This window comes from Anopheles arabiensis, chromosome 3 (genome assembly GCF_016920715.1).
Source record: "Anopheles arabiensis isolate DONGOLA chromosome 3, AaraD3, whole genome shotgun sequence".
NCBI classification, from domain to species: domain Eukaryota; kingdom Metazoa; phylum Arthropoda; class Insecta; order Diptera; family Culicidae; genus Anopheles; species Anopheles arabiensis.
The window spans coordinates 32218631-32240161 of NC_053518.1; the positions used below are offsets into that span (position 1 = coordinate 32218631).

The window sequence follows — 21531 nt, forward strand, 5'->3', positions numbered from 1 at the left end:
CCCTCTTTCCCTCTTTCCCTCTTTCCCTCTTTCCCTCTTTCCCTCTTTCCTCTTTCCCTCTTTCCCTCTTTCCCTCTTTCCCTATTTCCTCTTTCCTCCTTCCCTCCTTCCCTCTTTCCCTCTCTCCCTATTTCCCTCTTTCCCTCCTTCTCTCCTTCCCTCCTTCCCTCCTTCCCTCCTTCCGGTTTTTTTTATGGTGGAGGTGCATCCTTCCCCCTGCCTGCTGCGTATGCACCGGGCAGGAGACAGTGTGGCAGTATGCAAGTTGCACACTGGATAGGAGCGGGCCCGCGGCACCGCCATCATTCCGCACATCTGCATGCCCGTCGTGGGTTCTAATCGCGTATGAACCATCCGCCGTAGCAAGGGGTTAGCTCACCGGCTCCGGCTATGTGGTACTCAAGTCCTGAAAAGGCCGGCATGATCGCGTTGGCTATTACGCCAATAATAATAAAAAGAACTTAGCATAGCAGTCCACACCCGGGTAAGAGTTTGTCTTGACTTTGTTGCTGCCGGGCTACCGCTGTGACGCGACAAATGCACGGAATGCAATCGACCAAAACATGAACCTACCGATCCCAACCCATTCCAAGGCAGTGCCGGTCGCACGGCGTCATGATACCATCATACGCGCACCGTAATAAACCAAACCAGAATTCTCTTTTGTATGAATTCAATTCAAGTTTTGTTTCCACTTGCGTCCGCTAGCGGAATTGGAAAGAAATGTGTAACATATCACATGCACGTTTGCTTCGATCGTTTGTCTTTTAATACCCCCAACAGCAGAACCGGTCGCAAAGATGGTGGTGCCAATTTAATTTAATTTAATGGTTGTATTGTCTCCTAGGTAGCGGTAATCGAATGTACATATACACCCACGCATACACACAATCAGCTGACGGCGAAAGACACGGGCTGAAGCGCAAGTATAAGGCAAGGCAGGGAGGGAAGGAGTAAGAGGAAGAGGAGAAGAATGAGCGCCAATATTTTGAATTTTTCGGCCGTTTTTGCTCCACCGTCTGAAATAGTTCATCCATTCCTTCAACAGATGGCGCTCGTTCCGCACCTAAAAACTGCAATAAATACGCTGGCTATCGTAGTTTTGGCTGAAGTCTAGCGTATTTTTTTTGCGTATTTTTTGACACAAAACGACGCAAAAACTACGCAGAAAACTGCTCGAATTTGCGCAGCGGGGTAGTTTTGGCTGAAGTCTAGCGTATTTTTTGCGTATTTTTGACACAAAACGACACAAAAATTACGCAGAAAACTGCTCGAATTTGCGCAGCGGACGCCTTGATTTCTTCCGTCCCGCTGCGCCAATTCGAGCAGTTTTCTGCGTAGTTTGCGTCGTTTTGTGTCAAAAATACGCTAGACTTCAGCCAAAACTACGATAGCCAGCGTATTTATTGCAGTTTTTAGGTGCGGAACGAGCGCCATCTGTTGAAGGAATGGATGAACTATTTCAGACGGTGGAGCAAAACAACAAATCAAAAGCGCCATTCCTCCTCTTCCCTCCTGCCGCCTGCGCTTCAGCGCCTTTGCCGTCAGCTGTTAATGTAATGATGTATATACATTGCGGTTGTGTATTGTAATTGGTGGGTGTTAGCATTTATTTATTCGTGTGTGACCTTGACGATGCGGGAGAAGCTGGTTCATTTTGGGATTTAAATTGTTATCGGTGTATTGATGGTTTATTTTATTTCGTGCCGCTGCTGATGAGGCCATTTAATGCCCGTGCCAATCGAGGGTGAAGAAGCCAATTTCAACGTCTAACACTGATCTTGAACGTTTGATGTGTGGCAATGTGGCAATGGGTGTGGCAATAAATTTTTTTTTTTTCAATGTGCCGGAATTTGTCTCGAGTTTTCTGGCCACGACACACACACACGGACACACACACACAGCGCGGGGAAAGTGATCGTCCACTCTATCATGCCACGATCCCCCTCCCCTCCCGGTGCTTTGGATGAGGATGCGCTACAAGTTAAGCCAGCAATTCTACCGATAAGGTAGCGGAAATCGATCGTGCGTGTACGCGCGTTCGGGGGTGCATTCGTGCATGCGTGCATGCGTTCGTGCGTGCGCGTGTGTGTGCGTGTGCGTGCGGGAACCCCAAAACTGTTTGATTCTGATGCGTGCATTGTCACCGGCTGCGTCTACACACTCCATGCATTCTCAAAAAACGCACTGTACGCCGCCCGGTCGATTACCGCTACCTAGGAGACAATACAACCATTAAATTGGCACCACCATCTTTGCGACCGGTTCTGCTGTTGGGGGTATTAAAAAGACAAACGATCGAAGCAAACGTGCATGTGATATGTTACACATTTCTTTCCAATTCCGCTAGCGGACGCAAGTGGAAACAAAACTTGAATTGAATTCATACAAAAGAGAATTCTGGTTTGGTTTATTACGGTGCGCGTATGATGGTATCATGACGCCGTGCGACCGGCACTGCCTTGGAATGGGTTGGGATCGGTAGGTTCATGTTTTGGTCGAGTGCATTCCGTCCATTTGTCGCGTCACAGCGGTAGCCCGGCAGCAACAAAGTCAAGACAAACTCTTACCCGGGTGTGGACTGCTATGCTAAGTTCTTTTTATTATTATTGGCGTAATAGCCAACGCGATCATGCCGGCCTTTTCAGGACTTGAGTACCACATAGCCGGAGCCGGTGAGCTAACTCCTTGCTACGGCGGATGGTTCATACGCGATTACAGCGGCGGATCTAACGGTAGGCGGACTAGGTGGTCGCCTGGGGCCCCGCCGATTTAGGGGCCCGTAGATCGCCATTATATAGTATGCCGTATGGACAGAGTACTAGCGACAAGGGCCCCCGGAAGGATGGCCGATGGGGCCCCGAGGTTGGCGAATCATTTGCACCCCCTCCCCCCGTCAGCAAAAAAATTAGAGTTTGCGACTGATGATCGAAGGGGGCCCCGATGAATCATTTGCACCCCCCCCTCTTTCCCTCCTTCCCTCCTTCCCTCTTTCCCTCTTTCCCTCTTTCCCTCTTTCCCTCTTTCCCTCTTTCCCTCTTTCCCTCTTTCCCTCTTTCCCTCTTTCCCTATTTCCCTCTTTCCCTCCTTCCCTCTTTCCCTCTTTCCCTCTTTCCCTCCTTCCCTCTTTCCCTCTTTCCCTCCTTCCCTCTTTCCCTCTTTCCCTCTTTCCCTCCTTCCCTCCTTCCCTCTTTCCCTCCTTCCCTCCTTCCGGTTTTTTTTTATGGTGGAGGTGCATCCTTCCCCCTGCCTGCTGCGTATGCACCGGGCAGGAGACAGTGTGGCAGTATGGCTCTTTCCCTCTTTCCCTCTTTCCCTCTTTCCCTCCTTCCCTCCTTCCCTATTTCCCTCTTTCCCTCCTTCCCTCCTTCCCTCCTTCCCTATTTCCCTCTTTCCCTCCTTCCCTCTTTCCCTCTTTCCCTCTTTCCCTCCTTCCCTCCTTCCCTCCTTCCCTCTTTCCCTCCTTCCCTCCTTCCCTCCTTCCCTCTTTCCCTCCTTCCCTCTTTCCCTCTTTCCCTCTTTCCCTCTTTCCCTCTTTCCCTCTTTCCCTCTTTCCCTCTTTCCCTCTTTCCCTCTTTCCCTCTTTCCCTCCTTCCCTCCTTCCCTCCTTCCCTCTTTCCCTCCTTCCCTCTTTCCCTCTTTCCCTCTTTCCCTCTTTCCCTCTTTCCCTCCTTCCCTCTTTCCCTCCTTCCCTCTTTCCCTCTTTCCCTCTTTCCCTCCTTCCCTCTTTCCCTCTTTCCCTCTTTCCCTCCTTCCCTCCTTCCCTCCTTCCCTCCTTCCCTCCTTCCCTCCTTCCCTCTTTCCCTCTTTCCCTCTTTCCCTCTTTCCCTCTTTCCCTATTTCCCTCTTTCCCTCCTTCCCTCTTTCCCTCTTTCCCTCTTTCCCTCTTTCCCTCTTTCCCTCTTTCCCTCTTTCCCTCTTTCCCTCTTTCCCTATTTCCCTCTTTCCCTCCTTCCCTCCTTCCCTCTTTCCCTCTCTCCCTATTTCCCTCTTTCCCTCCTTCTCTCCTTCCCTCCTTCCCTCCTTCCCTCCTTCCGGTTTTTTTTATGGTGGAGGTGCATCCTTCCCCCTGCCTGCTGCGTATGCACCGGGCAGGAGACAGTGTGGCAGTATGCAAGTTGCACACTGGATAGGAGCGGGCCCGCGGCACCGTCATCATTCCGCACATCTGCATGCCCGTCGTGGGTTCTAATCGCGTATGAACCATCCGCCGTAGCAAGGGGTTAGCTCACCGGCTCCGGCTATGTGGTACTCAAGTCCTGAAAAGGCCGGCATGATCGCGTTGGCTATTACGCCAATAATAATAAAAAGAACTTAGCATAGCAGTCCACACCCGGGTAAGAGTTTGTCTTGACTTTGTTGCTGCCGGGCTACCGCTGTGACGCGACAAATGCACGGAATGCAATCGACCAAAACATGAACCTACCGATCCCAACCCATTCCAAGGCAGTGCCGGTCGCACGGCGTCATGATACCATCATACGCGCACCGTAATAAACCAAACCAGAATTCTCTTTTGTATGAATTCAATTCAAGTTTTGTTTCCACTTGCGTCCGCTAGCGGAATTGGAAAGAAATGTGTAACATATCACATGCACGTTTGCTTCGATCGTTTGTCTTTTTAATACCCCCAACAGCAGAACCGGTCGCAAAGATGGTGGTGCCAATTTAATTTAATTTAATGGTTGTATTGTCTCCTAGGTAGCGGTAATCGAATGTACATATACACCCACGCATACACACAATCAGCTGACGGCGAAAGACACGGGCTGAAGCGCAAGTATAAGGCAAGGCAGGGAGGGGAAGGGAGTAAGAGGAAGAGGAGGAGGAAGGAATGGGCGCCAATATTTTTGAATTTTTCGGCCGTTTTTTTGCTCCACCGTCTGAAATAGTTCATCCATTCCTTCAACAGATGGCGCTCGTTCCGCACCTAAAAACTGCAATAAATACGCTGGCTATCGTAGTTTTGGCTGAAGTCTAGCGTATTTTTTTTGCGTATTTTTTGACACAAAACGACGCAAAAAACTACGCAGAAAACTGCTCGAATTTGCGCAGCGGGGTAGTTTTGGCTGAAGTCTAGCGTATTTTTTTGCGTATTTTTTGACACAAAACGACACAAAAAATTACGCAGAAAACTGCTCGAATTTGCGCAGCGGACGCCTTGATTTCTTCCGTCGCTTTGCGCAGCGGGGTCGCTTTGCGCAGCGGGACGTTAGCTGCTCGAAAGCACTGCTGCGGTAAGCTTTTGAAATTTTGAAAGAAAAGATGTTCTAATTGGGAAATTTAAATCGTTTTATCTAATGCTTCATTTAATTTCTGACATAGTTTACGCAAAGTAATAAATATAAAAAAATACATGTCATAAAGCAAACCACAAAAAAAATTCAGCACAAATCAATTGCTTTGTTTTCCAGTGCTGCACAAAATAAGTATCTAGTGAAAGTTGAAATATTGAAATCAAAATAACTTCTTTATGCTCTTTGATTTAAAATCTTTTCAGGAATTATATAATGTGATTAAAAAAAGAAGTTATTCCTCGTTTCAATCTTCACCATAACTTTCTCATTAAAAGTACGGTTGTTGTTGTCGTTTGCTTTTGCTTTGCTTAATTATTTGTAATCTATATCAAATTATTCTACATTCTTCCTTTTTGTTAGTCAATGTAGCTCACTCCCCACAGTGTAGCGTCATTTTTGGGCGCCACTGTACGCATGCGCATTTTGCCGCCGCGAGAGTGGAGACTCGGCTCGGCAAAGCTCGCGACACCGGAGCCGTGTTTATTTCCGTTTGAAACCCCGCTACGGAACGGCCACACATACCGTCCGTGGCGACCATCGCGGCACGGCTAAACAGTGGGCGTATGTGTGTGTGTGTGTATGTTGTGTTCGTAGTACAGGAAGAACCATCCCATTCATACGTGTTTAGTGAGTTTCGACGGTTCAAGTTAGTTACAGTTTCGTGTTGCTGAAAATTGTGTGAGTTTAAAGCAGTAAATAAGTAAAAAATTTGAACGAGATATTAGATTGTACCCAGTGTGATTAGTTTGGTGTGTGTGTGTGTATTTTCGCCGAATTGCGGATGTACGTGCTCTGGCAATAAGGGAAAAAGCAATGTCGCAGACTCCTTCCGCCGGAATTATCCTTTCGACGCAGTGACAGCAGATGGGCATATATTTATGCAGTGTTTTTAGAGGCACACACAAACACAACACACACAGAGATAGATTACAGAAGACGTAAAGAACCGCCGGCCGAAAACAGTCACCCACTACCAACCCTTGTTCCCTCTTTAGGCCGGCGAGACGAAAGCTCACCGTGTTGTGGAGATCCTTTTTTTGACGTTTCTGTTGAAAGTGTTGGGGTCGATGTGTGTGTCTGTGTGTGTGTGATTTCCTATTTACTAACACGAGCACGAGTTCCACGAAAGGATATGCCCCTCCTCATGTTCTATCAGCCGGGGCGGATCAGCCAGACGGATCGACGGAATTGCTGCCAGACACGAGCACGTGCAAACACACAGAGAACACGTACATGACACGCGGACTAGACATCCGAGGACATTTGCATGCAACAACAGTGTCGGTGTCCCTTTAATGTCCTGATCTATCTATCACCTTTAGGCTTTTTTGTTTCAATTTTCTACAACAAATCTAAAAAGTGTCCCCAAAGCTCTAGCCGGGGGACATGAGTCCTCCTCAGGGAGTCGCATGGTCGTAAATCAGCGCCATCGCAGCACCTGTTCGAGTGCCATTGTGTTCCCTTGCTTACATGGATTGGACATTCTCGGACTTCAGGTCCACACAACCTCGCTGTTGACCCTTTTTTTGCTACCTTCTCCCACCCCATTATCAAGTTCTCTTTTGTCTAGCCTGATGATGGCGGGTGACCGAAAATAAACACAAACACATTCTCTACCCTTATTTTGTAGGTGCAGTTGTGCAATCACGTGCACCCTTAAATCAAGCAGGCTCTGGCGATCAAACAGCTCAAAACGAGGCAAACCAGGAATAGAACGGAGCAGCAGCAGCAGCAGCAGCAGCAGATCAACCAATTTACCGTCCACGCCGGTGCCGGAATTTCGTCAATAGAACGTCACCGTTTGGTGCTGTTCCGGCCAGTGTCTGGTGCTGAAGGCCGGCGGTGTGTGTGAAAGGGCGTTGATGTTGAAGTAAATTTAGAACAATTTATTGGTGCCGCACCGAGGGCAACAACGGTTGCGAATGATACCATCAGCCAACGCCAACGGTGGTGCCGGAACTGGTGCTGAATGGCGGCGGTGAGGCGCTGTATCGGGTCACCACTTTGGAGGTTCGTTGATTGATTGAGCGAGCGAGTGTGCATGTGTTTTTGTTGTTGTTGGTGTTTGTGAGCGTGTGTTTAAGTGTACAATAACCTCAGAGACTTATCCGAGGTTCACCAGCAACAACGGAAAGGGAAGTTCGGAATCGAAACAAACGTCCAACACCATCCATCAAGGTAAGTGAACTGGAGCCGAAAAGTGTTACTGGGTGGTTAGTAAGGGTTGCTAGGGGTTATGGAAGTCATGGCATGCTCCAAAATGACATCAAACCTCTCTCAAAGTTGTACTGGACTGTGTTAGGCCACCTATATCGGTGTGATCGCAGCGAAGATCACAGGTCGAGGATGTTTGGTGTAGTTGTCATATCATGCCCAAGGCTCAATAGACAATCGGGAGAGCTATTATCTATAGAAAGTCTTCTACAATCTTTTAGCCATAATTTCACCTGTAGTCCATCTTGTTCCCATGTCGCATTGTTAGATCTTAAGATCTCAAAGGGTCGTTTGAAGATAAGAGTGTCTATTTGTATGAATCAACCAACCAACACATTTCAAATGTCAATTAGATCCCAAAAATCTGTCTTACTTAGATGACGAGGAAGTTGAGCAATGCACGTCCAACAATTTCGCATACGACTTTATATGGTCGTAACCAACTTCCCGTAATACTGATAACGATTGTGCAATAGCTCTCCCAGATCGCGTGTTTCCTGAGACTTGCGAACATTCTCTTATTTGCACCTTACTGCCCGTCACAGTTTGTGGCGATAATTGTGTCGAAGATGGTACCATCTACCTATAATGCTCATCACACACACTGGTCGGGGGTTTCTTCTTGTGCCGGTCGCGCGGCAGTTTGCAGTCAATTGACGATCACGTGTTTATGTTTTTTGTTGTTGTACGGCACCACAGCGTTAAAAGCCAGCGAGCGACCGTCCGAAGGGCACCGTTGGATGGCGTGTGCCGTGGCGTGTTTTCGGTTCAGCCAGACACACATACACATAAAGACTGAATAATGATGTTGTTGATGATGATGATGCTGATGCACTCCACGTGCGTGGTGCAGTGGTATGATCGGTTGACGAATAGCGCTGCCCGAGCAGTTGCTGTTGGATGGTGAAGGGTTGGGTCCTCGTAAAAACTTCTCCACTCAAAAAAAAAAAAACCCTCTACCAAAAACCCGAACCCATAATACTACGCATCCGCATATTGGGTCGAATCAATAAATATTGATAAAACACGATTATTGCTGCGCATACCTTCCCCCCTTACACGACGGATCTCTACCCCGGCAACATAATATATGTATGAGCATGGTAACTACCTTTCTAACCCCCCCCCTCCCCCCTTTTTCCCACACTCAAACACAAATATTTTCCCTCACCAGCAGCTAGAACCTGGCATGGAATGTTTACAAACAATCAAGCGGAAGCGCGTGGCCATACCTTCAACATATTCGGAATCGGTAGCTCTGGGAAAGCTCTCTTAGTTCCATTTACAAATTAACCACCCTGCTTTTTCCACCTCCCCTTCCCGGGCTGCCAATGTCAATTATCTACCGCACGCCAGAATGGTTTGTTGAACTCTTGGTGGTGGTAGTGGTGGTGACATTTTTGGCAACAAAAGACCTTCACGGCAGCGTAATGTACGGGACACCCGGGAAGGGTCTATTTGTAAATGATAATTACCCGAGCGCGTCCCAGCCAACTTTCACTTCACCCTTAGTGGACGTTGTACGGGAAGGTGTTGCTGACTCTCTGTGAGGGTGTATAAGTGTGTGCGTGTGTGTGTGTATGTCTGGAAAGCTTCTAATGCTGCCACTTCGTTATCAGTTCAATGTGCGCGGCCGGTCGTGTAATAGCGGCAGACAGCAGCAGCAGTTGCAGTTCAGTTTCTGTAGTTGTGGCGTTTGCATCGTTTGGTTTTGGGTTACTTGGTTTTCGCAACAGGTTCCGGGTGGAGGAGACGATGTCGAGCGAAGAAATAGTTAACAAGGTGAATAAGAGATTCATTCGATTGTGTTTTAGAACACGCATGTGTTTTCAGTGGCTGATAAGTGTGTCATCAACAGTGTTATCAACTCTGTCCGTGGTATGGACGGCGTGGGAAACAACGATTTCATATCAGGAAGGCAATTTCAATCAATAATGTCTTGATTAGGGCCTGCTAGCATCGTGCATTCATGATCTAATCCAATCATGATCATATCTCTGTGTGATGTGCGTGTTTTGTGTCCAGTTCCAAACAGCTCCAACGGATTCTTGAAGGCACTTTAGACGGTGAACTTTGAGCTCCCGAGCTCCACAAAGAGAGAGTGTGTTGCTATGGCGCTTAGAAGAGTGTGCGACCTTCAGTGGTCTTAACTTCTGCAAACTCCCCGGCCTTGCTGGAATTAAGGGGGGATCCCTTCCCCTTTTCTTCGCGATATTACACGTGGCCCTTCCAATATCCAAATGTTCACCCAATACCACGATGCTGTCTACTGATAAGAGGGATTAATATCCAGACTTTCCACAGATTTATTTTGCACGATCGTCTGTGGATTTTCGCTTATCTAACGGGGGCTTGCGGCACCACCACATGTGCGTACTTATCCGGGTGGCGAAATTTTTATCTCCAACGTGCGCCTTTCTTCTTCACAGTGTGGCTGCTTTTTATTGGAACAAGATTTACCATCAACGCCAACGGTGGGAAGGCGAAGTTTGGCGAAATGACCTTTAGTTATCGAGTTAATCGCATTAGAGGGCGATCAGATTGCAGCCACAGGCCCCAAGAGCGTTGAGGTGCTTTTTGTGCGCTTCCCGCGTTGCTCTTTGTAGTATTTGAGCTGCCGAACAGAAAGGATCGCACGGCTTAAGTGGTGGATGCTATTCTTGCATTGTGTACAAAGAGATCTACCGTAAGTGATGCTTTATTGTCAGCATTGCGGGAGGGGAAAGAATGTTCAATCAGGTGTTCCAAGGCGCTCACAATGCGCTTAATGTGCGTAAATCAGCGGGACAGTTTAAGCGTTTAGGTCAAGGACCCCTTTCCGATGTAGAGTTTGATCACGTATTTCAATCCCCAAGCAGCAGGTAAACAGTCAAGTGTGTGTGATGTGTTTCTTATCGCCCTCAGACAAAACCCCTATTATGAAACCCTTACTTCCTCACTGTTTCGGGAAGCAGGGCAGGGGTTGATTATCAGCTCGGGGTTCTACCCCAACCACACCTGGCGGGCGCTCGCTCGCTCGAGATAAGCAAACGCACTTTCTAATCAAATTGGTGCGCGAATGGTCGAAATATCGGCGTAGTTATCACTAGTGGACCGCGTGTTCGAGCTTCAGTTTTGGGGTTGGGAATCCGTCGTCCACCACCGTGAGTGCAGTTCAGTTTGTGCGCAACACGTGCTTGTTTACCATTGCGGCTTGCGGGATTGCATTATGTGGTGGTGCTGCTAATGAGTATAGTGTTGGTGTGATTTTTTGTTTTGCTCTTTCCCTCATTCGCGTCTAGAGTATGATTGTGGTTTGTAAGTGTAATTAGCGAGCTCGGTGTTGTGATGTGTGCCCGGGTTTTTTTTATCCAAGATGAGCGCGTCTAATGGTCGCTTAATAACTTCCTTTCTTTGGTGTTTGTTACTACCATGCCTGCATGTGTGACCTTTATAAGCTATCGTTACTAACCTTTGTACTCCTTTATTTCTTTCTCTCTTTCGCCCTCCAAGATGACCACATCGAACGGTGAGCTGCTCGGTTTGGCCTTCATGGCGTTCTTCATCATCACGCTGTCGTCGACGGCGCGCTACTACTTCAAGTTCTTCTGCTTCATCGCGTTTTCCGTGGTGTGTGCGGTCGGTCCAGTGCCGCTCATGTTGTTCCGGCCGCGTGACTACCGGAACGCACTGTAAGTATTTGGGAATGGTTTGGGGTAGCAGTAACAAGAGCAAGAACAACTCAGGGAAGTGGGCCACCGCCGATAGGATGACTAGAGTTTGTTCCACGAAACCAGCGAAAAGGAGTCTACTCCCTTGTGGTTCGTAACTTATGTGTGTGCGGGAGGGTGATCGACCCCACCCAACTGGGTCGACGTCTTTGTGGTTGTGTGGGGAATTTGGGTCCCGCCGTCAACTCGGGTTGAAGTTGAATGGCTGAATAGCTGAAACCCCTGTTTTTTCGCCCTCCAACTCCATCAGATTAGCTTAATTATGCATGGGAAGGCACTCCACATCCTGGGCGTCCTGGGGGGAGGGGGGAAGGGTGTTTTGCTTCCGGTAGGATGATTTGTTATTCTTGCGCAGCACAAGGGTGTAGGCACGCAGCGCGAAGTAAGCGTAAAGGCCATAGACTCTACGTTACATTAACGGTAATGAGGTTTGAATGGGAGAAGTGGTGGAGTAGCAGAAAGGAACATTATTGATAGGGTCACATACACACAGGTGGTTGAAGCGTAGAGCAACAGTAATACCCGGCGGCATTTCGAAGATTGTATAACAGTGTATAACAGTGTATAACAGTTTATCACATTTTATAACAGTGTATGACAGTTTAAGTTTTGATCGTTATACTAATTCCTCGTTCTCTTTTTTTTGCTACAGAATTCCAGCGTACTTATGTATCGGGTTTGGCAAGATGCTCGGGGCATCGTTTACGGTGCGCGGCAAGGAGAACATTAACCGCAACCATGGCGGTATCGTGCTGATGAATCACCAAAGTGCACTGGATTTGATTGGTACGCCCAGGAAGACAGAGTCCACCCCCAACGCTTGATCGACTAATGGTGTCAATATTATAAATTACTATTTACAGTCCTGGCTGAGCTGTGGCCCATCATGGGCCGGTCGACGGTGGTCGCGAAGAAGGAGGTTCTGTACATGTTCCCGTTCGGGTTGGCCTGCTGGCTCTGGGGAACGCTGTTTATCGACCGTCAGAACCGTGACTCAGCCAAGAGCGTCATCAACAAGGAAGCGAAAGCAATCAATGAGAAACAGGTACAAGCCCGTAGTCTGTGCATGCAAAATTCAACATATTAACCCTCATTTTGTCTTCTCCGCCCGCAGGCAAAGCTGCTTTTCTTCCCCGAGGGTACGCGCGGCAACGGTGACAAGCTGCTGCCATTCAAGAAGGGATGCTTCCACGTCGCCGTCGAATCGCAAGCCTTCATTCAACCGGTGGTCATTTCGAAGTACCATTTTTTGAAATCCAAAGCGAAGATCTTCAACCGAGGTAAGGTGACGGGGCTAGGCTCCACAGTTTGAGGCCCTTTTGCGGGCATTCAAGGTTCTAATCGCTGCTGTTGCTTGTTTGCAGGGCAAAATATCATCAAAATTCTACCGGAAGTGTCCTGCGCCGGCCTTTCCAAGGACGACATTCCAGCGCTGATGGAGCGGGTACAGAAGATGATGCAGCGGGAGTACGAACAGCTGTCGGAGGAGTCCCTTTCGATCAACAATATTAGTGAGGTGCATTAGACTCAGCGATTGACGGTGGGCCTCCTCAGGCTCTGTACACGTGCAATACAAAACAATTGACCTGGGTAATGAATGTTTTAGGGGTTTAGGAAAAAAAATCAAAAGCAGAAAAGACAGAGAGGAGTGCTGCCACCAAGTGCTGTTTCCCAGGTATGGGAAGAAGTAGACAGGTTCACCAATATCATCATCATCGCCTTATCGCTAACGGATAGACAGTATAAAACAAACCTCCTCATTGAACAGAGAGCTTAGTAGTGGTGATTAGCGTTCGGTTTTTGTATTTACCGGGATGTGTGAATTTAAGTTATGTCTCTTCCAAAGTCCATCATTTTTCCCTTCCAACACGCACCTTTAGTTATTGAAGATTGAAAAAATACGGCTAGCCAGTGTAGCAAGCCCAAACGAAAGGAGATGTGAACGAATCGCGCAACGTTTATTTTGCTAACTTCCTCCGAGACTCTATATTGTTCCTGTAGTTTAAGGGCACAGTGAAAGCGAGATGGGATGGAAGATCCAGATTATCAGGTATGTTGGTGCGGGTTTAAAGTTGTTTCAAGTCCAAGGTAGCTATCAATCAATCACGAGGTGGAGGAGGACTGTGAAGCAATATGTCGGGAAAGAGTGGCAGTGGCTTGTAAATAGCGTACAAAGTACAGTAGTTTTAGAATTTTATTCAAGAGAGCAATCTAGGGTTTAGGATGATGAAGGGTCGGGTAAGATGTCACTAGGTTGACACCAAACAAAGCAAAACAAAACGGGAAGAAACAAACGTGTAAGTGTACGTCGTACTATGGGGACGGTGACAGCGGCGTCACTCTTTTGCCGTACGCTCAATGTGATACATACATTAAAACGAAGCAAAAGCTCCAACAAAGAAGAGATGCGTGTTTTTTGGAGAAGAGAACTGTGCAAGAGAAAACCCCCTTTTCGTTTGCAAAATGGCATTCACCGAGATTATGTGTGTTGTGTAGCCCACCCAGGCCCACAGGCGTACAAAATCCCAACACGAAAAGGGAAGCCAGTTTATTGCTCTCGAAGGAATTTACCAACTCCTGATCCGACAGGGATAGGTTTCTTTGCAAGCGTGTGCTGGATGTGAACTAAAGGGACAGGTAAGTAAGGGAAGAACCTACCCGGGCCGGGTGGAAAGGAAATCAATTTTACTAAAAAATGTACAACTTTTACTGTGCGGTCGTGCGCAGAGGTGGGATGAAAGTATGTAAAGTTGACTTCAATTAGGATCTTACAATTTGTAGGGAAACTTTACTTATCAAGAAGGGTTATGTAGGTAAAGGCACACCTAATGTACTTTTATATCGTTTAAGGAGGAACATCCAAAAACCAAGTACGAACTGTTGTACTAGAAATTGATAGTGCCGATTGCCACCACTGGTCTTGGTTGTGATAACTCCCTTGAAGCCTCTCTGCCAAGAGATTTCCGATTATGAGCCTTCCACCTATTGACTCAATTGAATTTTTGACGCTCTCGCTCGTGACATTCAATTAATGGAGAAACAAACCAAAAAAGAAACACAATTCTTTTAGCCACAATTACGCTACTCCTAATTGCAATTCCAGCGGGGCATGAAACAAGAAAACAGGAAACATCCGAAAGGTTGTAATTGTGCTGTCAATTCTGATTTGCTCAGGTTGATTAATGATTCTAGACCAAATTGCTAGGGACGGCTGGAGTGATTAAGGGATGTCTCAGTAGAGTCCCTCCTGAAGGTTGATTGAGAGAGGATGAAGTTAGTTCTAAAGACAGAGAGAGATAGGGTGTATATTAGAATAAATAGAGGCTGTTTTGATAAGCATATGAAAGACTGAATTGGAACCACTTGCCATCCTCAGAGATCTTTATATTCATTCCTGGGGTATTCCTTTGATAAGCGCTAGAGGGATGGACATTGAGCGTTAAGTGTGGATGATGTTATAGAATGGATGGAGAAGGCTTAATGATCTGTTTGTCCAGCTACACAATGATGATATTAGAAGAAGGCTCGTCCCTTCCAAGTACTTCGACGGCAATCGTTTGCGTTCAATGTCCTCTCAATCCTCTTCCCGATCGATTGGCGAGAGGTTGAGTGTTGAGGTGACCCATTTGTCGGTTTAGAAGGGTAATTTTTTAATTCACTCCCTATTCCGCTATGCCCCAGTACTGCTGCCTAATCTCATCACATCTAATTACGCTTGTGGGGGACAACTACCACAAAACTATTCACCCTCGCGCCCAAAATCCTCTTGACACGTGTCACAAGCCGGAGTGTTGCCGGAAAGGAAAGGGAAGGTACATTGCAATCGACAGGTCGTCGTTGTCGTCGAAAATGAGTGCATATTTGTGTGACATCTTGACATTTCTTGGCTTTCCGAGGTGAGGGACAAGTAAACCGCAATCCTCCGGCGTCGAAGAAGAGGGTGCGCAAAATTATAAACATCCACACATCACGCTCTGTTGCCGGTGGAGTCTTTTTCTGCGTTACACACGCACACACCCGGTAGTACCTGAGAAAAGGGAATGGGTGGTTTTATTACTCCCAATGGAATTTGACCTGTCGCTTTCAGTTCCAGCTCACCGTTCGAGGATGTGTTGTGGGATGGACTGGAATGAAAAATCCTTTAGAAATTCTTTTCTCCATTTTGGGTTGCATTGGAGAAAGGAAAAAGAACACTGGGGGAGTGTTTCATTGTGTGTGTATGCCTTTACTACAGAACCGCAACATTTCGTCTGCAGCCCATCCTGGATATTATGTGTACGTAGGTTTGTGTTGTTCGACTTTCATTTCTCATCTTCTGGGAGGCCTAATGGCTTTCTTCGGTGGGATGAGAGGTGTTCATTTTGGTTGTCGGGTAGGGCTTATCCCCCAGCTGATCTCCAGGAAGAAGGAATGATACAAGGACGAGGTGTTAGGATAATGTTCATATCCAGTGGAAGAGGTTACTAAAGGGCAAATGATGGGAACCGGAAAAGGTTTAGCAACACGAAAGCAAAAGGGGTTTTTGTAGTAGGTCGTTTTCGTTTTTTTGGGAACGAAGGATAGAAGGTAATGATACGGGTACGATCCCAAGTTAGGTTTGGATAACGTTTCTGGAAATGATCTTTGACTTTGTTGTCGATAGGAACGGGCGGGGATACATTTGAGAGTTGTGCCCTTGTTTGGGAAAGAGTTTGAAAAAGGTGAGAAAACATATTGATAAAGTTATCCTTACATTTGAGCAATAATTGAAAAGATAACAGGTGTTAAAGACGATTGTAGGCAACGGTCCTTTTATCAGAATCTTTTCGGGCAGGGTTTGGCAAAGTTTAAAATTGAAAGACAAAGTGAAGGGACAACTTTTGCCAATAAATTTTAAATGCAGGGTTGGAGTTTTGTCGCACGATTTATTGACCCTATTGGAACTCTGTAATCTATTTCGCTTCTTTAAAAAAACTGACCACCAGTCTATTTCATTCCGTTAATTCTGACCCTTTGGTTGAATCCCTGATTGTGAGGATTGATTTGGTCTTGGTCGGGTTAGAATTAGCCCTTGATGACGTTGATTCGTACAAGGCGGTTTATTGATAAGGAATTTTCATAAGAAAATTCTACACTAAATCATAATTAATTTATTTTGTGTTGCTAAAACCATATTTTTATTAATTTTTGATTTGTTACATTTGGTTGATGTGGTTTTGAGCGAGTTCGTTTACAGGACAATTAAAGGCTAAATGTTATATTCAATAACATAACATTGAATACAGCATTTGGTGACATTTTGCTTCCTTTCGTTATTTAAGGTGCGTCAATCGTTCTAAACTGCTTCGAAAACCATTCTCCGCTCAATACCTTTAACGTTTTGGTACGATTAGCAAACATCCGGTGTAGCAACAATCACACACATCACGCTCACCCGCCTTACATTGCGCCTTAATCAAACACGCACACACACCCGGCCGGAACTCAAACACAAAACGGCTTTGAAGCAAAATAGAGAAAGCAACAAAAAAAATCCCTGTATCGGTTTGGCTCAGCAAGGACGAACATGGCCAAACAACCAACATACGCGTGTTTGTCACCTTTGCTGTAAAAAAATCCCTTTTTTGCCCGCATTGAAACGGCCACGGTGTCACGTTTCCGTTGTAACAACCGGAAACCGGCCGGTAACGCGAGTGGGATGCCTGAGTGAGTGAGTGCTTCTAGGAATGTTGGACACTCACGCTCTGTTTACAAATCGCTTTTGGCTCTCCATCTTTTGTATATCTCATTTCCGAGAGAGTGAGTGCCAATTGGGGGAACTCATTTTCCGGCGTGGCATTTTCCGTACAGCGTTTTACTGTAAACAACACATTCCGATTCAGACCGTGCCAACACCTTCCTTACGCGCAGAAGTGCTGTTCAGTAGTGGTTCGAGCGTCGTCCGGTGTGGTGCTGTGTCCTGTACGTTCGTGCGCTACGCCTCAATGGTGTACGTACGGGAACGACGTTTCGTGAATGTGTATTGAAACGTGTAGTTGCCGTGTGTGTAAAGGAAGGCCACGCTCTCGTCTCGTAGCGTGGTAGTATGTCTTCCTTACGTGTACACGCGGGATACGTGCGTTGTGTTGATAATGAGCACAAAAAGCGGCAGCGAGGGCGATTCCTGACGACGAGGTCCTTGAGGCATTGCCGGTGCCAAGGACCAAAGTGCGTTTGCTTGTGTGCGTGTGTGTGCGTAGGATTTAGGTGCAAAGAGTGCGGGGCAGATTATTGCGAACGATGCGGCTGCAGTCTAACGCGGCGAAAACCGATCGCTTCTCTGCTACTACGCGCCGGTGTGCGTGTGACGCGCTATTTGTTCCATTAATCATTGATCGTGTATTGGAGCACGGCTGTCCGGTGTGTGCAGTTGCCTGTTCCTGCATTGGAGGTGTATGTGAGTTTCGGATTACCTTTCGGTGCTGGTGGGCGGCAAAAGCTTTCCAGCTGTGTGTGGGTGTGTGTTTGCGCTTTTATTCCACGCTGCAGCGCGTGTGGGTCTTGTTGCGTCACGTCTAATTCGGTTGGCGCGTGAAGTGTAATGCGTGATCGTCGGTCGGTCGGTTCGGTGTCTGTGTTGGTGTTGCTGGTGGTGGTTGCTTGTACGTAAGAGCGTCGCAACAAACGACGATCAAACAAATTTGATTTATCGCACGCGGTGGCGCTCATCCCGGAGCCACCCGGAAGCTGGTTTAGGGTGACACGAGAAATAAAAGAATGTAGAATAGCATATTGTGCACTGCACGTCTTGCAATCAACGGCGAAAAGGTCTTCCATTGGCGCGTGGGGTAGCCACGATGACGAATTTTGGATTTAAAGGGAATACTAAAGCGACCGGTAGCTGAACTATGGTAAGTAATGCTTGGCGTTTTACTGTGTTTTCCCTGTTTAGTTTGAGTTCAATCTAAAGTGGTGTCTAATGTGGTTTGAGGTTAGTAGTCGAAAGGATAGAAAATACTATTGACGGAAATGGTTCGTCCACCAGACGAACTCCAAAATTGGTACAAAGCTTTAGCTACAAAATTGGTACAAAGCCAGGACCAGCTTCAGAACCCAAATGAATTCAAGGTCTGATCCCCAAGAACTGATATAGATTCTTTATCAGTTCCAGGGTCAGTATTGATTCTATATCTCTTCCGGGATCAGTTCGGGGTCCTTCCCGGTTAGTAACTTTCAGTAACAGGTGCATTAAGAGTTCAGCATTGGTTCCTGAACTGGATTTGGCACAGGAGCGGTCTAAGTTGATATTGCGTTGTGTAGCCTTGTAACTAAGCCAAATTAGCAAGCAATTTCCAAATTAACGCATTAAATACATGGTTTCCCACAATTTATTGGTCGGTTCTCATATTTTTTTGGGCATGTCTCACGATTTATTCATCGTAATCCATAGATATTTTGTTCGTTCCCATAATTTATTGGTATCGTCCGTATCAATTAGTAGCATTTATTGGTATTTATTCGATACCAAGATAATTGAACCTAAAAATTGTGGGTAATGCCCAAAAATTCAAGAATAAACACCAAAGACATATGGGAAGCAACCAAAACATTATGGGACCCTGTATACGTGTGTTTTTCATCCCAATCTTTATCATATACAGGCGGTCCCCGAGATACACGGTTAATGAGGACCGAAAACGGCCGCAAAATACCGCATATCTCGAATTTCCGCGTAAGTCGAATCTCGTGATTTCCAGCTAAAATATCACTAATTTTCGTGTAATATTGCAAGTAGGGGGCGGTTTTAGTCACTTTATGAATTATTTGATATGATTCTGACTGAATATAACAGGTTTAAACCTTTTGAAATAGTTTTTAACATACGATCAAAACGGAAATTATTTGGCAATTTACAATTGATGTGACAAATCAGTACAATTTGCTGAAAGAATTGTCAAATTTAGAAAACCTCGTATCTCCGTATCCGCGTACAAGAGGTACCGTGTATCTCGAGGACCGCCAGTATCTTTAAAGAGAAGTTTGATAGTTCCAACACATCTTTCATCGCTACAACAAGATAGTTTTCCGACATAGGGATTTTCAGAATTTAAGAATTAAGAATTGATTGCTATTTTTAGTTTTTTTTTTCAGCACAATTTTGATTGGATAAGTAAGAAGTCAACATGAAAGGGTTTAAACGAGATTCTTTTTAAATTATTATGTTTTCTCGTGGTAAAACGTGGTTCTCGTGTAATTGAACAAACTATGCTAAGAATTGCAAGTGGGCTTGTTGTTGTAAGATGTCGCTTATAAATCATGTCATACGCAGATGTAATCACACAATTTGATGAGATCGTGTAAAATATTTTTCTTTTTACCCTCTCTGTTTCATCAAAACATTGTCATTGCATTCTTATTATTGTGCAGTAAAAACATAAATTATTCCTCACTAGGTAATAAACCGCTCCGACTCTACTTTATCAAACCAAAATAAACGATTGATCAAGACGATAAGCGCTAGGCTGAGCCAGACCCCTCTGCCGGAAAACTGCACTGTTGTTTGCGATGAAAGATGTGTTGGAACCACCGAGTAAGAGGGACTTCGAAAACCACTTGTCGGCTTAGTTCCAAAGCTTAGATCTTTTTTGATAAAGATTTCATAATTCCTAATTTTAAATATCTTTTTTACATTGGGACTACGCTTTAAAGAGCGTGAACCATGTGCGGGGTTGTAAGAGAACAGGGGCAGGACGACAAAATCTCAGATTGGTGTGTGTTTGTGGCTCAGATTATCTAGCCTAAGAACCTGGCAGCTCTCTTCTCTTCTCTCCTTCTCAAAATAAAGCAACAGAACACACTGTAAAATATGATTCTCATGGCTTTTTTGTAAAAGAATTATACAAAAAACACATACACAGACACCAAGGCAGGTAAAACATTGCGCCGATATAAATTGTACGCACCCGGGTAAAATGTTAACACGTGGTATTACCTTTATATAAACGTAACGCGGGAAAAAAATGGAGAAATGGCCGCCAACTTTCCCTCCGCGATTGTTTTTGCCGCAAAGGAAATGGTGCAGCGCGGCACAATGGGCACCAAAGGCAAATCAAATGGATGCCTCTACCCGGGGTGACCATTTATCTGTGCTCCACTGGGAGGGATGGCACCGAGGAGCTACGGCAAGCAACGGTGGAAAGCTCAAAATTACATTCACCATTAAATTTTATTTTAAGTAATATGACGGTTTTTTTCGCCTCCTTTCTACTCACTGGCTTTTGTCGGCGGGTTTTTTCCGGAACGGTGTTCCGTCGTTTACAGACAAGACCGTTGGAAGGTCGGTACTTTTTTGGCGCAGTTGTTTTTTCTTGAATTCGTAGTACATAACGGGTAAGTGGATTTCGGCTTTATGGTCACCGGTGGCTTCGAAGCGAGACGCTTTCGGTGCGCGATACACAGGAAGTGAGCGCCGGCCGGGATCGTTTCTTATATTTTTAGAGTGTCCTTCTTGGCTGTGTGTCTTCTTTGGTAGCGTAAAAAAAGCTCCACCTGAAGATTGAATGGTACAAGAAGGTATTTGAATAGATTTATGAAAATGCAGCTCCTGGGTGTTGGGTTGTAGCAAGGGGAAAACGATAATTCCAGGCCGAGACATGCGACTCTAGGTGTGTGTATGTGGGAAATGAAAATAAAAGTGCAAAAACTACTTCATTGTGATTTAGAAAACCTTGAATCAGTGATAGCGGCCTCACAAAAAGCTTGTCTGGCGTAATAATTCTTCAGCAGGGCCAAGGTGTGCGCCAATGCGGAACCGAGAATTTTGATACGATTTTCCATATACAATCGGTTGGATTTTTTCTTCCTTTCGCTTCTTAAGTACCCTTTTGGTCACACGAGGCCCCGCGCTCGCCAAGGGCGCATCCTTGAAGTGGAAAGTGAAAATGGAAATTTGCGAAATAGAACCTCCTCCTGTTTCTGGCTGGCTGGAGGGTCTGGCATTCGCTTCGGATTTTCTCTTCTTTAATGTCGTGTTGCCGTTGCATGAAGTCATCTTGAGGTTGTTCTTTTATTTTGGGTTCACCGCTGGAACTCTCTAGCTCTTCCCTTTTCCCCTTCTACAGACGGAATGCTGCTATAATGGCGCTTGTAATGGCAATCAAAGGCATTCCTCAGACTTGGGAGCGTCCTGCGGTGGGTTACCATGGGAAACTACACGGCAGCTAGACAAGCTAGACACGAGCTTTCTGCTTCGTTTTTGGATTTAACTCGTCACAACACGACGTCTCGATGTTTTTTTGTTTGTATGATGATTGGAGGTGAAAAAGGTAATTGAAGAAAATCCGAAACAAGTG

General features: G+C 46.0%; 1 protein-coding gene across 4 annotated transcripts; it reads left to right on the forward strand.

The window, feature by feature from the left end:
- The first annotated feature begins 5774 nt into the window (after nucleotides 1-5774).
- LOC120902858 (1-acyl-sn-glycerol-3-phosphate acyltransferase alpha) lies at nucleotides 5775-13623 on the forward strand. 4 transcript variants are annotated; one of them, XM_040311904.1, is made up of 7 exons: nucleotides 5775-5975; nucleotides 6928-7307; nucleotides 11004-11182; nucleotides 11874-12007; nucleotides 12085-12266; nucleotides 12336-12501; nucleotides 12586-13623. In XM_040311904.1, the coding sequence occupies exons 3-7, from the start codon at nucleotides 11004-11006 to the stop codon at nucleotides 12744-12746; spliced, it is 822 nt and encodes a 273-aa protein (XP_040167838.1). In that variant the 5' UTR covers nucleotides 5775-5975; nucleotides 6928-7307; the 3' UTR covers nucleotides 12747-13623. The 4 variants fall into 4 exon arrangements, with proteins under 4 accessions (XP_040167838.1, XP_040167839.1, XP_040167840.1 ...); XM_040311905.1 differs by having other exon boundaries at nucleotides 6934-7475; XM_040311906.1 differs by having other exon boundaries at nucleotides 5775-5973; nucleotides 6928-7475.
- The last annotated feature ends 7908 nt before the right edge of the window (nucleotides 13624-21531 follow it).